At 47.8% G+C, this 13,962-nt stretch overlaps 2 protein-coding genes across 8 annotated transcripts; one reads left to right on the plus strand and one right to left on the minus strand.

Annotated features, from left to right (window-relative positions):
* Positions 1-3,439: 3,439 nt before the first annotated feature.
* Positions 3,440-6,436, plus strand: LOC120650483 (GDSL esterase/lipase At5g55050-like). Its single transcript, XM_039927634.1, has 3 exons — positions 3,440-4,003; positions 5,305-5,423; positions 5,526-6,436. Exons 1-3 carry the CDS (start codon positions 3,733-3,735, stop codon positions 6,243-6,245), a joined length of 1,110 nt encoding a protein of 369 aa, XP_039783568.1. The 5' UTR covers positions 3,440-3,732; the 3' UTR covers positions 6,246-6,436.
* On the minus strand, positions 5,254-9,477 carry LOC120650481 (pentatricopeptide repeat-containing protein At1g09900-like). Of its 7 annotated transcripts, none has more exons than XR_005665612.1 (3): positions 7,521-9,466; positions 6,808-6,922; positions 5,254-6,250 (listed from the first exon to the last, which is right to left on the minus strand). XR_005665612.1 is itself a non-coding variant. In XM_039927633.1 (3 exons), the coding sequence occupies exons 1-2, from the start codon at positions 9,265-9,267 to the stop codon at positions 6,831-6,833; spliced, it is 1,032 nt and encodes a 343-aa protein (XP_039783567.1). In that variant the 5' UTR covers positions 9,268-9,477; the 3' UTR covers positions 6,110-6,250; positions 6,808-6,830. The 7 variants fall into 7 exon arrangements, 6 of the variants coding, with proteins under 6 accessions (XP_039783563.1, XP_039783567.1, XP_039783562.1 ...); XM_039927633.1 differs by having other exon boundaries at positions 6,110-6,250; positions 8,328-9,477; XM_039927629.1 differs by lacking the exon at positions 6,808-6,922.
* Positions 9,478-13,962: the final 4,485 nt, after the last annotated feature.

The raw sequence follows: 13,962 nt of genomic DNA on the forward strand, positions 1-13,962 counted from the left end.
TCTCTCTTAGGCCTCAACTAGACTTTTATTATTCTTGTTATTGCAGATATGCCTATAAAATTTCAGATATATTGGTTGATCTAATTGAAAGTTGTTTTAAATCCGAGACAAACATGATTTGAATTAGTTATCAATTCATGTGACAGTGTTTGAAATTTTTTTTTGGATTCAATTTGTATAGAGAATTGTTAAAGCATTCTGAAAGGTGTGCTTTCCTACTTCGTTAACTCTCATGCCAACTCAAATTCTACCTCATTAGACTACAAATAACCTTGTTTTTTAACTAAAATACAATTTTAGCCTAGCAAATGATCTTAGATTTGAGTGTGTTCTAGTCCTATTTGCTCAGAAGAACACCTAGTTTTTTATCATATTTTTTTCCGAATTTTTTATAAATATTTTTGAATTTTTAAATTTCAAAACGGAAAATGACGAAAAGTACCGAAATTTCACTTACCGGCTACTAGCGGAAACGAAATTTTCACCAAAATTTCGGCGAAATTTCGCCGAAAAGGTAAACCCTGGTGCTAACAGGGGAACTCATAATAAGGTCGTTGGTCCCAAAGTCGTTTTGTGTCTGTGCAGTGCGGATGCAAAGTGAGATACAGCGACGTGCGTGCGTCGCTAGACGTATCGTCGCCTAGAAGGCTCTTGTCCGATCCTATCCATCCATGGCCTCCTTCAGGGCGGGCCCTGGAAAATTAGAGGCTTCCAAGTTCCAAGAAATTTTATGCTAACAGAGTTGTCAAATCACAGGTGTAAGCAAAGCTCAAAGTGTAAACAAAGCTCAGTAGGTGTAGCTATATAGTCTAGTACATGCAGCTATGTAGTCCAGTTCGTTAATAACAATAATTTTTTCAATATTATTTTTTATTTTTATGATGAATGTGGACCTTCATTTTTTTTATTCCGCACTGGGGCAAAAAAAAAGTCAGGGTCGGTTGTAAGAGAACGGAAATGTGAACTCTCTTCCACCGGAGAAACGAGCTGAGGTGGCCACTACTAGCTCGATCTCTTGAGAGTTGAGAAGACAGATAGTGTCCGCTCTTTTTTGAGGAAAATAACAGGTGCTCTCCCTTTGAATTATAGGAGAAAGCAATGGTAAAATTTACAGATGGTGACCCCGGCTGGGTGCCAGGGAGCTGAGGGCAACGGCGACCCAAGATAGGTAGCTGGACTCTAACAAAACAGATAGGTAGCTGGACGCTAACAAAACAGAGATGAAAAAGAAATTATGTTACAACAGGAGTAGTTCTTTAGTCCAGTTTTTGGTTCTGGTTTAAATTTACCCATCCTTAAGCGAGACGACGTGCGCGCGTCGCTAGACGTATCGCCTAGAACGAAGCCTCGCCCGATCCATGGCCTCATCAGAGACCAGCTGAAATGTGAATCGAGAAGACAGTCTTGGTGTGTCCACTCCACCACATGAGCTGCAACAGCAAAGATAATGGTGGTAGTACCGTAGTAGTAGTCGTCGCCGTCGGTGCTCAACACAAGCCGTCACGTCAAACAGCTGTGGCTACACAGTCGATGGTGCACAAATATGCATGCATATGCACAGATGTAAAGGACGAATAACACGGCGGATGATGCGCGGCGGCGTCACCACACGAATCCGATCCGGCCGCGCCGCACCGAAGAAGAACCTGCACGAAATCACTCAGCACTCGCGCACTCACTGTACGCACGGGCCACCAACAGTGCGCGTACATCTCTCCAGATCAGACATGGACGATGGACTGACACGCCGCGTATATTATGGTTCCAATAAGCTCCAAACTCTCCTAGCACACACGGCTATGGGTACCTATCAGCCAACTCTCAGGCCAGAATAATCTCTTCCAAGCTCTTCTCTCTCGATCGATCTCCTTGCCGTGGAGACACAACACAGAACGCGGCATACTTAAAGCTAAGATGATGATAAGCCAAGACATTTTCGAGCAGAAGCAGGACGGGTGCTTGCAGAAGCTTCGGCAAGCAGCGCAGGTGCACATCACCATGTGAAATTAAAGGAGAGAAATCTGCATGCTTGCTTGCTGCTTTGTCTCCCAATGAAGCCTACTATAGCTAGCTAGTCAAAGGGCCAGGCCGGGGTACAGTGACACACCGGCACAGTACATGTACACGTCGCTCGCGTTGCTATAGGCTATAGCCGACGCTGAGCTGTGACCACCGAACGAAGCAGCATCAGGTTCGTTCCGTCTCGGCTCCGGTCGTCGTCGTCATCGTCGCGGCCGGCACGGCTGCACCATGCCGGCGTGCACCGCGGCCGTCGTCGTCAGTTCTCGATCAGTAGTGTCGTCGGCCCCCTGCTTCCGCGTTTTCCACCTCGCATTCTGCCTCCAGCGACAGCGGTGGCATTTCCCTTTGTTCGGCTGCTGCTGCTTCGATCTGATCTGGTTCGTTCTGTACATCGGCTGGTGGGACCTCGCTCCTCCATCTGTCCCTGCTGGTGCCTGAAACTATCAGTGGGAACGGCTAGCCGCTGCTTCAATCTCCGTCCGAAGCACGCACCTCGCAATGCATCCATGCAGCGCCCGTCGATTATATATATATCCGGCCCCACGAGCTCCATGCGCTAGCTCTAACTAATAAAGGACAATGGCGGGGCATTAAATATTATTCAATCACGCGCGCGCAGTATGTAGCCCCGTTTGGTAGGGCTTCGGCTCTTCCAAAAACAGCTCCGGCTCCTCAGATGGAGCGGCTTTTCTGGTGGAGTTGGAGCCGTTTTAGAAAATATTTGGCAAAACAGCTTCACTTGTTAGATTGATGTGTAAACCGCGTGAAGCCACGATTTCATGGCTTCACCTTGCCTGTGTAAGCCGCCGACGGCTTCAGAACCGGCTTCACACGTGAAGCCGGTCCTGAAACAAATGTTTGGGAGAACTTCACCTGAAGCCACTCGTGAAGCCGCCGGTGAAGCCCTCCCAAACGGGGCCGTAGTACTAGCTAGTAATCAACATTCTAACCGTCAGCACTCAGCAGTCAGCACGCACACGACTGCTACAATCAATTGTCAACCCTAGTAGGCCGAGAGAGACCTCCCACTCCCAGTCCGATCACCAAGGCCATCTTTGTATTGTTTATTATTATTTAGGCTTCATGATCGATCAGTAACATATAGGCACCTCAGATTTTTTTATATATATATTTTTTTTTACTACTACAAGCATATGATTTCATCTAGCAATTCGACCGGGCATTGTTCTTTATTTTTAGTTGGACGTACGTACACGAACGCCGGGCTGCTTGTTATTAGATTTATTTACTACGGGATAATTAAACACTTGGACCGGATCCGGATGTGAATACTCCCCGCGGTGGAGGCGCGCGTACGCCGCCGTCGCCAAATTGATGGGCGTGCAGTGCGTGACACGCGCGCGCATCCGCCCCGTCCCACACGCTCGATCGCGCGCGCCATGCCCATGCCGATCGATCGAGGCCGGCCGTCGTCTTTCATTCTCCACACGACGCCACACGATTCGTACACACGCTCGACCACTGCGTACGCCCACCGCCTCCCCCTCTCCCGGTACACACCTATCCATCTCCCTCGCCTCGCGACCTCAAAGCCTCAGTTCCTCGATCGCTAGGTCGCTCCCTATAAATTTGGCCTCCCCGGAGCTCATACCTTCATCATCACTACTCTTAACAACTGTCCGACCGACGATCAGCTCATCACCGCCGCTGACCACTGTGTGCGACGATCAGAGACAGTGCGAGAGAGCGATGGGCGCTGCTACCGTGGCCGCCGCCTCCTCGTCTCCTCGCTCCATGGCTGCCGTTGCTGTTGCCGCCCTGTGGTTCCTGGCGGCGGCGGCGACCGCGGCGGCGGGCGTGCCGGCGATCTACGTGCTGGGCGATTCGCTCGCGGACGTCGGGAACAACAACCACCTGCCGACCATCCTCAGGGCGGACTTCCCGCACAACGGCGTCGACTTCCCGGGCGGGAAGGCCACCGGCCGCTTCAGCAACGGCAAGAACTCCGTCGACTTCCTCGGTGCGTATCTATACATTCCATTCTTCCCTCTCGCTCGATCGGCAGCAAGTACTGCTCGATCTCTTATTGCTGCCGTCTAATCGACCGATGATGTCTTAGTTCCACTGCTCATTCTCTTCATTATTATTCTCCAAGTACTAGTAGAGGCTCGTCTTCACTCGTAAGGTCTATCTGACCTCACTGTTCGTTACTGCATCTAGTACTATTCTATGGACTCGTAGCATTTCCCAGTGAAGTATATACACGTACGAGTAATTAATAGACTGTGCATTGATTTGCATTGTTTAGTCCTTGATGTGTCCTATTTGAAGCTAGCTATTAGCACGTCACAAGGTCTGCAAGTCAGTTTAAACTAAACCGTTAAACCTTGTCAAACTGCTGCACCCGAACTTACTATGTCAGCACACAGCTCGTCATGCGATGGCGATAATAATCCAACTTATTTTCACTAAAAACTTTATTAGTATATATGAATTGGTACGTAGCAGCCTCATTTAACAGCACCGGTTGCAATGTCATGAAATTTCTAAACATTTGAGGTATATTTCTTTTCTCCTTTTTTTGCATAAGAATATTCTGAATTTGGGGCAACGATATATTGCAAATTAATTTCTTGCAGTGATATATATATATATATATATATATATATATATATATATATATAACAATTTTGTGTTCCCCATCTATCTGAGATATATAAGTGGCGTAGCTACAAGCTAGCCCAATGTGTATATGAGAGATCTGGGACCAAGAGAAATCCTCACATTTCTTGCTATCTTGTTTCCTTTATTTATTTACTTTTGTGCTTGCCATGCTTTTTCCATCTGAAATAAACAAAAGAAAAGCTGTCGCTTGGTGACCAGTCAGTCAGTCAGATAAGCCCATTTTGGCGCCATTCTGCATTTCACTTTCGTGGGTCAAATAAATTCAGAAAGGAAGACCGCCCGGCATGTGGTGTACGTTAACAAAATTCTTGCTTGCACGACCTGTCGTGCAGTGCGCGTTTGATGTCGACAACTGAATTTCCTAGTAGAATTTATTGGCATTGGTTTTTCTTATCTATGATTGAACTTAGCTGGTCTTGATTGACCGATCTTTTTCGAAAACCAGGTGCTTCCTATCTTTACCTTCATATAATTTTTCTCGCATTCCAATTGTGACACCTTGAAATGTTGAGTACAAGCGTCTTTCAAGCATGTGTGGCAAGTCATGTTGAGATGCCTGGTTGATCAGAGCATGATGAGGCTTCATTGATCAGGAACATTTTGTAATTAAAGTCACTATCTTTGGTGTTCATGCAGCCGACAACCTTGGGCTGCCGAGCCCGCCGCCATACCTCGCCCTGTCGGGCAACGCCAACTACGCCAACGGCGTCAACTTCGCTTCCGGTGGTGCCGGCGTCCTCAACTCCACAAACAAGGTGGCCCAATCTCCAAAACATCACCATTTGAGCTCAAACGTTGATCAGCCAAAGAAGAACATACTACTTTCTACTTCGACTGAATGATACCATTCCGTGCAGGACCAATGCATCAGCTTCGACAAGCAGTTCGACTACTTGTCGTCGGTGTCAGCGTCCCTGGCGCAGAGCCTGGGCCAGGCGCAGGCGGCAGCGCACCTGTCCAAGTCCCTCTTCGCCATCACCATCGGCAGCAACGACATCATCCACTACGCCAGGTCCAGCTCTGGCACGGCCACCGGCGGCGCCGGCGCCGACCCGTCGCAGCAGTTCGTGGACACCCTGATCCAGGCGCTCACGGGGCAGCTGCAGCGGCTCTACGACCTGGGCGCGCGCAAGCTGGTGTTCCTGGGCACGGGCCCCGTCGGCTGCTGCCCATCGCTGCGGGAGCTGAGCGCCTCCAAGGACTGCAGCGCCGTGGCCAACGGCGCCTCCGTCCAGTACAACGCCGCCGCGGCGTCGCTCCTGGCCGGCATGGCGGCGCGCCACCCGGACATGCGCTACGCGCTCTTCGACTCCTCGGCGGCGCTGCTCCAGTTCATCGACCAGCCGGCGGCGTACGGGTTCGCCGAGGCCAAGGCGGCGTGCTGCGGGCTCGGGGACATGAACGCCAAGGTCGGGTGCACGCCGCTGAGCTTCTACTGCGCCAACAGGACCAGCCACGTCTTCTGGGACTTCTACCACCCCACGGAGACCACCGCCCGGAAGCTCACCAGCACGGCGTTCGACGGGGCGGCGCCGCTCATCTTCCCCATCAACATCAGGCAGCTCAGTGCTCTGTAGGCAACCTGCAATCAGAGATTCAGAGTCAGCCGTATAGGTGTTGTGTACAGACTATATTGTGGTGACAGAAGAAACCAAAGGATATATACGTATATAGCCAACATAGAAACTTGGTTGTGCATGTACTAGGATTTAGCTGAAGTATATATAGTTCATCATCAAAGAAAGAAGCAAAGTATGATTTACAGTCAATTATACGCACTACAGTTATTTGACAAAAAAAACCATCATGGGCACAACGTTTCTGTTAGTAGTAAATTGTATTGTACTCTTGCTCTTGAAGCGACTAAAAAACTAAAGAAACTTCACCTAATCTAACTGGCAATCTGTCCTGTATTTCACACCCTGGCTGTTTTTTTTTTGGCGACGATGTTCACATTTCACAACACATTGGAAAGAGCTGGATCAAAGCCCATCTTGGATTTTGTCCACTTAGAATAAAGCCCAAACAAATCCAGCCCATTCCCTAATCTCTCAGTATATGCGTGATGCATCTGCTCAGGTGGTCTGCACCACTGCCGAGTGGCTCCTCCCTCTCGTCCACTGCCTGACCACTACTCACCAGGTGCACCGTGCACGGTGCCTTCACCTCCGCCGGCGCCGGATCCCTTTGACCTCAATGCACGCTACCTCCTCCGCTGACACCAGCTTCCGCCATTGGCCGGGTACTGCCGTCGCTGTAGGTTAAGGTACTGACTAATCTTATTACAATTGCAATGAAGTAATTGCGATTCAAAATCCAGCAAATTTCAACTGATATGCAATGCAGCTGCAACAGAAATTACTGCAAAACTCAAATGAATGACAATTAGTGCGAAACTCAAATGAATGACCAAATTGGACTTTTCAATATGCTGATCGCTTCGTAGATGGATCTGCTGACCCAGGAGGAAAATTCCGGTCAGGCAAAAGCATCAACTCCCAACGGCAACATGGAAGAAGTTTCAATGCTAAATGTGTGAAATGACATTGTCTAACTTTGCAAACGAATGTAACTGAAATTCAATAAGATCCGTCTTGGCTCGATAGTATCAGGAATAATGGCAAAAAATTTGAAGCGCACATAGAGGACTAGATCCTGACCACCCACTAACTACCATTCCACTCTAATGGTCCTTCTAATACTTGCCTTTAGTTTTTTTTAAAGTTCACAGAAATGTCTCCCAGAAAAAAAGAACTGTAGTTTCCCATATGAGATATAGTGTTGTAATCCATATAGAAGCTTCCTAGCACTAGTCATATGTATCTGACAACAAACTTGAGAGAGGTATTTACCAGTTGCCATCTTGCCTGTGATCATTTATCTCTTTCCTTGACCCTTATGGGCAGGGTATAGTTCCTTTCCAGGTCCCAACATTCCATCAAGAAGAAATTCCAGATTAAACATCTTTGTATACTGACGAAAACCAAACCTACAAAATGATCTAATTGTACCCTCAAATATCATGTGATCATGGACAAAACCTCGTCTTTCAATTTCCTCGAATATATCAAGTATGTTCAAGATTCTTTCCTTGCGACCAAGCCTATTTAAAAGGGCAGTAAGAAGATCCTTTGACAGTCTATTCTTGAGAGATTCTTTAAAACAATCAGTAGCCTTATCAAATTCTCCTTGTCGGCAAAATCCATCAACCATTATGGTATAGGTGACTTCATCCGGAGCAATATTGGCTACTTCTGTCATGTACTCAATCATGTTCTCTGCATCACTAGCCTTCCCATGGTAGTAAGACCAATGGATAAGTGTATTGTATGTCACAACATTTGCAGGAAACCCATGATTGAAAACCAGATTCTTTACTACAGAAAGCTTCCCCCTGGTGCAAAGACTATTAATGAAAATGTTGAACGTACGCGTGTTTGGGATGATGTCTTTCTTGATCATGTACGCCAAGAGCTCCAGAAGAGCCAACCATCTGCCTGTGTCACATAGTCTGCTCATCAGAGTGTTGTATGCAACAACAGCAGCACACCAATCTAACTCTGTGCTCCTCTCTAATAAGGGAATGACTTGTGAAAACTTCGAGTTCCAACAACAGCAGTTTATGACAATGCTCAAAGTAAAAGCTGTGAGTTTCAAACCTTCACATTGCATTTCCTCAACCAGCCGAAGTGCCTTCTCACCCATGCCTTTCTTGCTGAGAGCATCCATATATGTATTATAGGTCACTGAACTGGGCTTGAGGCCCTTAGTTTTAATCTCAACCAAAACCTGCTCGACCTCATCGAATCTGCCATCGTCACACAATGCCTTGATCAGAATATTGTAAGTGACAGAATTGGGTGGGCAACCGGCACCCTCCATAAAGTCCATGAGCTTCCTAGCCTCCTCAATATGGCCATCGCGGCAATAACCCTGCAAGATGGGCGTGTAGGTGTGCACCATCGGGCGGCACCCCTCCTGCAGCATCCAGTCGAGCATGCCCCACGCCTCGTCGAGCCTCCCCGCGCGGCACAGCCCGGTGACGAGCGTGGAGTAGGTGCCGACGTCGGGGGCCACCCCGTGGCCCCGCATCCCGCGGATCTCGTCGTAGGCGAGGTGGAACTCGGCGGTCCGCCACGCGTAGAGCTTGACGAGGATGTTGAAGGACGACGCGGTGGGCGCCACCCCGGCCGCGAGCATTCCGTCGAACACCCCGCGGGCCTCCGCCGCGCGGCCGTCCTCCGCGAGCGCGTTGAGGAGCGTGTTGTAGCAGAGGACGCCCGGCGCCGCGCCGGCGGCCGAGGCGGAGCGCCCGAGCTCGGCGAAGAGGTCGGCCACCTGCGCGACGTCCCCCGCGCGTGCCAGCGCCTTCATTGCCATGTTGCAGTCGCGCTCCAGGTCCAGCCACCGACGCGCCGGCTGCTGCTGCGGCTGCGGCGGCTGCGGAGGCGGGGGCGGGGAGGCTGCCTCCGGCTCCAGCGCGGGCGAGGGCGGAAGGATCCTAGCTTCGTCGGCGTCGTCGGAGTCGTCGGAGGAAGACGAGGAGGGGGAGGGCAGGGCGAGGTGGGCGGCGGCGAAGGCGGCGGCGGAGGAAGCCATGCGCTGGCGGAGGAGCAGCCGAGCAGCGGGGGAGAGAGCGGCTGCGCGTGCGATGGTCGCCACCGATGGGGAGCTGCGGCGGCCGCCGGGTGGGGCATGGAGGTGGCGGCGGCGGCGGCGGCGCCGTGGTGGGAGCTGAATCCAGTTAACCTTTCACTACCGATGGCTGGCTGATTAGTGGGACACCGCGCGGCCAAATCACAAACCAAAGAAAGAGCCGCGCCGCTCGGTCGGTCAATGGGACGAAATGAAATCGCGACGCCACGGCTTCCAAAATGTGATCTCTCTTTTGCAGCAGCCTCACGCCCACGGCCCACCCCCCGAGATGTCAAACCTTCTGGGCCGTAAGTTGGAAGTCGGCCTTACCTTGATTGGTGCGCGCGCGTTTCAGCCCACAATTGCTTCCAGTAAATGCTTACTCAAGTTTTTCATAGGGGAAAGGAATTCTAACGCGCTACTGGTCGCGCGACCTGCGCGCAAGCGCGGCCTGGCCCGCCTAGTGCGCTTTGTTTTTTTACATGTGTTGAACTACGTCATATGTGTTGCTTTTGCTAATGCGTGCCATGGCCCATGGGCCGCAACCTAAGCAGATCAAGTTTTGGCACAACACGATCAGATATATTGAATATTTGGGCTAAGAGAGTCTGCTTAGAAAATATGGACGGGATGTGAGGCTTTTTAACTAACGAACGATGGGTTAAAATGATAAGATTATAAGAATATATTGTATATTCTAGCGTATAAGAGTACTTCTTTACTAATCCATCTACTAATATTCTTGCGATAAATACAATAAAATAAGCTCCAAATACACGTGTTTGAACATTATTTTTTTAAAAAATATATATAACTTGATATGGAAGTCTTTAAATATGTTGGTACATAGGATATAAAGCATAAATTGACATATGGTCTCTATAAAAGTCAAGGCATAATCTCTACATAAGTTGTGACATAAACATAAGTTGACACGCAGCTTGTACATAAATTGCCCAAATACTATTACATATAAGTTAAGACAACTGCTATTTTGTGACCTGACTCTTTAAAAAGTACTACACCTAACATAGATAACTTGTACGGTGACAAAACACATAAGTTTGTACACTGTCTCTGCACAAGTTGATACACATAATTTGACATCTAACATATACATAAATTGTTACATGATCTATATAAGTTGTTACAAACATAATGCACAACTTGATAGTACAAATAAAATAACCTCAAAATATATGTAAATTGGATCTTGTTTCGTAGGCCTCGCTCTAAGAAACACAACATTGCAATTGGAATAAAATTTGAAGATATCATCATTTAAAGAGAATAGAGAAGCAAGTATAAATAAATAAGGAGTGATGATGTCACCCACATGCTTTCCACCTCTCATCACGTGAGTGTCCGCAAGGCTGCATCGCTTCATAATTGGTTTGCTTATTATGTATAGTGCTTATGTAGGATTGCGAGGCGGAACTGGTCGCGCCGATCTGATATAGCGCGACGGGTTGCGCCTTAACTCAGTCCTTTTTCATAGTCAGCTGTGCCAATTTATTTTCTCACTGTCTTTGCACTCAGGAAATGTTCTCTAAAGAAAATTGATAGGCTCAGGAGAGGGTTCCTATGGAGGGGAGCAGAACAGGCAAATGGGGGGACATTGTTTGGTGAACTGGAAGCAGGTTATATAGCCAAAAGAGCTAGGAGGTCTAGGAGTGCTGGACCTTGATTGTTTTGGCCGAGCCTTGAGATTAAGATGGCTATGATATGCTTGGACAAACCTGAAAGACCATGGGTGGGGTCTGCTCCACCATGTGATGAAGTAGACAAACAATTATTCAGGGTGAGTACTATTATATTTCTAGGCGATGGAAACAAAGCATCCTTCTGGAACTGCAGCTGGCTCAATGGTTTGGCCCCTAGAGATATCGCACCTGGACTCTACAAGCTGGCTTGGAGAAAGAACAGAACAGTCAAGGAAGACATCACAGATCAGCAATGGACTAGGGGACTGTGGCGTATGGATTTAGTTGAGCTCATGGCACAATTTGTAGTGCTGTGGGATGCCGTCCAACAGATTCAGTTAACTGACTCCTTTCGAGAAAAAAAAGATTCAGTTAACTGACAGGCCGGATGAGATAGTGTGGAGATGGTCGGCAAATGGAACCAATACATCAAAACCTTCTGCAATTTTGATGCTCAGGCTATCTGGCGTGCTCACGCAGAAGGAAAGCATAGGTTCTTTGCTTGGCTACTCGTCAAAGAGAAAATTCTTTTTTTTTGAAAAGATTGCGGGAGCACCGCTTTGTCATTTAAGTTGGGTGAAGAAGCAAGTTCCGAGTACACCTTAGAGCGATATTACATAAAACCAGAAAAACTCGGACTCTAAAACAAAAACACTAAACATTAAACAAAGAAAGCTCCGGGCTCCCGCAGGCCAAGGTCCTGCAACTGGCTTCTTCCTTAATGTCATGCACAACTTGTGCCGGTGTCGAAGATCGCTGCTCAAAGACACACTTGTTTCTCACCTTCCATATATTCCAGGCTCCATAAATCATCAAAGCAGCCTTTAGCCGTTGGACCTTCTTTGGCAGCTGGGATAACTCCTTTTCCCACCAATGCACTACTTCCAACCCTTGAGCCGGTATCTGAATAAGCTGATTTGTCCAGCTCTATAACCTTTCCCAGACTTGCTGTGCAAAAGAACAATGCAAAATGAGATGTGCTGCTGTTTCTTGCTCAATGTTGCAGAGTGTACAAATTGGATTGCAAAGCCATTGCCTGGCCAACAACTTGTCTGCTGTCAAGATCTTGCACTGCACCAATAACCATGCGAAAAACTTGTGTTTTCCTTCAGCTTCAGCTTGCCAAATTGTGTCACTTCCGAAAGTGCTATAGCTCCCCTGAAACTACAAGTTGTATGCTGATTTGGCGCTGTAAATTCCATCCGCCGTCCACCACCAAGTGATTTTGTCTTGCTCAGTTGTCAGCTGCACCTCTTGAACTGCGTCCCACAGGTGCACGAAGCTTGCCATTTCATCTACCGTTTGCATTCTCCACAGGCCTCTCGTCTAGTTCTGCTCATGCAGCTCCTCCTTGACCGTCCGAATCCATAGGAGCCTCCCCATTCAACCATGACGATTGCCAGAAAGACGCCATTTCTCCATTGCCAAGCGTTACCACTGTACTGATTCTGAATAGTTGCTTATCCATTGCGTCCACAGGTGGCTCCGAGCCCACCCAAGGGCGATCAGGTTCTGTCCACTTTTACCAAAGCCACCTTAACCGTAAAGCCCAGCTGAAGAGATCAAGATCCAGTATTCCTAGGCCGCCGAACTTTTTGGGCCTCATTGTTTTGCTCCAGTTGACTAGACAATGAGCGCCATTTGTTTGTGCCACTCCTTTCCACAGGAAATTCCTCCTCAACTTATCTATTTTTTTATTGCCAATTTTGGCAGCTTGAAAACAGTCAAAAAATAAGTTGGTAAAGAAGAAAGCACTGAGTTGATTAGCCTCAAACGCCCAGCTCTATTCAGCAGATTTCCTTTCCAACTGGCCAGTTTACCTCCCACCTTATCGATCAGTGGCTGAATGTCTACTCTTCTAATAGCCCTAACGTGTAAAGGCAATCATAAGTACTTGCAAGGAAACTCTTTGATTGGGCAGCCGAAAGCATCCATAATCTGCTGAATTTGCAATCCTTCACACCGTATTGGGTACACCGCGACAAAGAGAAAATTCTTACAGCCGACAAAGCTGCTAGCAAGGAACTGGCCTTGTGAATCGAACTGTGTCTTATGTGATCCGGTAACGGAAACTGCGGCGCATCTGTGCTTGCAATGTCCATTTGCTAAACAGTTATGGCTGCTGGTGAACTCCTGGACAAACAATGTAATACCCCTGCTTATTGATCTGGATGAACATGTTGATGATTGGTGAAGAAGCTTGTCACCACTCAACGCTGCACAAAAGCGATCTGTAGCTGCGATACTTATGTATACATGTTGGAACTTATGGAAGGAGAGGAATAGGAGGATTTTTGAACAAAAAAGCATGAATCCACATCAAGTTGTGCAGCTGATTAAGGAGGAGGTCAACCTAAGAAGGGTGGCCTGTCGGACACCTGAGGTGTTTTAGTTTTTTGACAATGAGTTTGAGGACATAGCTCAAGTTTTTTGTAATATCTCTGTATCTTTGAACAGCTTGCTTCCTCTTAAATGAATTGGCAATGCTCCAGCCTTAATTTTCAAAAAAAAAATTCATAGTGCCACGTCGGCATGTACTATTAGAATAATTAACTACATTACTAGAAGAGTAAAATGCACCAGAGGTACATTTAGGTCCATTAACTTGTAATTTGTGTCGGTTAGGTCCATAAACTCTGAAAATACATTTTTAGGTCCATAAGCCTATAATTTATGTATTTTTAGTTCATAAAGTTCATCCATGAGCAGTCATGTTGCCACAGACGCACCCACAAATGTCGCTCCGATATCGCTGTCGATGAATATCTTTCAACTACTCACCAAGAACCACTCTGGATTGACCGTCTAACGTCGTCACGAGATTTTACCATGACACCTAGTGCCACCATATCCTGCTACTCGCGCCACGGAGGGCATAATATCTCTTATCACACTACACATGTTGTTGAGTCTCTCTGTGACATCCTCCACCTTTCCCAACCATCACCCTATTCTC

Source organism: Panicum virgatum, chromosome 9K (genome assembly GCF_016808335.1).
Source record: "Panicum virgatum strain AP13 chromosome 9K, P.virgatum_v5, whole genome shotgun sequence".
Taxonomy (NCBI): Eukaryota; Viridiplantae; Streptophyta; class Magnoliopsida; order Poales; family Poaceae; genus Panicum; species Panicum virgatum.

Excerpts from the sequence above, each read along its gene's own strand:
- LOC120650483 (XM_039927634.1), top strand. The coding sequence starts at position 3,733 with ATGGGCGCTGCTACCGTGGCCGCCGCCTCCTCGTCTCCTCGCTCCATG. Across the intron at positions 4,004-5,304 it reads GAACTCCGTCGACTTCCTCG|CCGACAACCTTGGGCTGCCG; the intron begins GTGCGTATCTAT and ends GTGTTCATGCAG. Across the intron at positions 5,424-5,525 it reads TCCTCAACTCCACAAACAAG|GACCAATGCATCAGCTTCGA; the intron begins GTGGCCCAATCT and ends CATTCCGTGCAG.
- LOC120650481 (XM_039927629.1), bottom strand. The coding sequence starts at position 9,267 with ATGGCTTCCTCCGCCGCCGCCTTCGCCGCCGCCCACCTCGCCCTGCCC.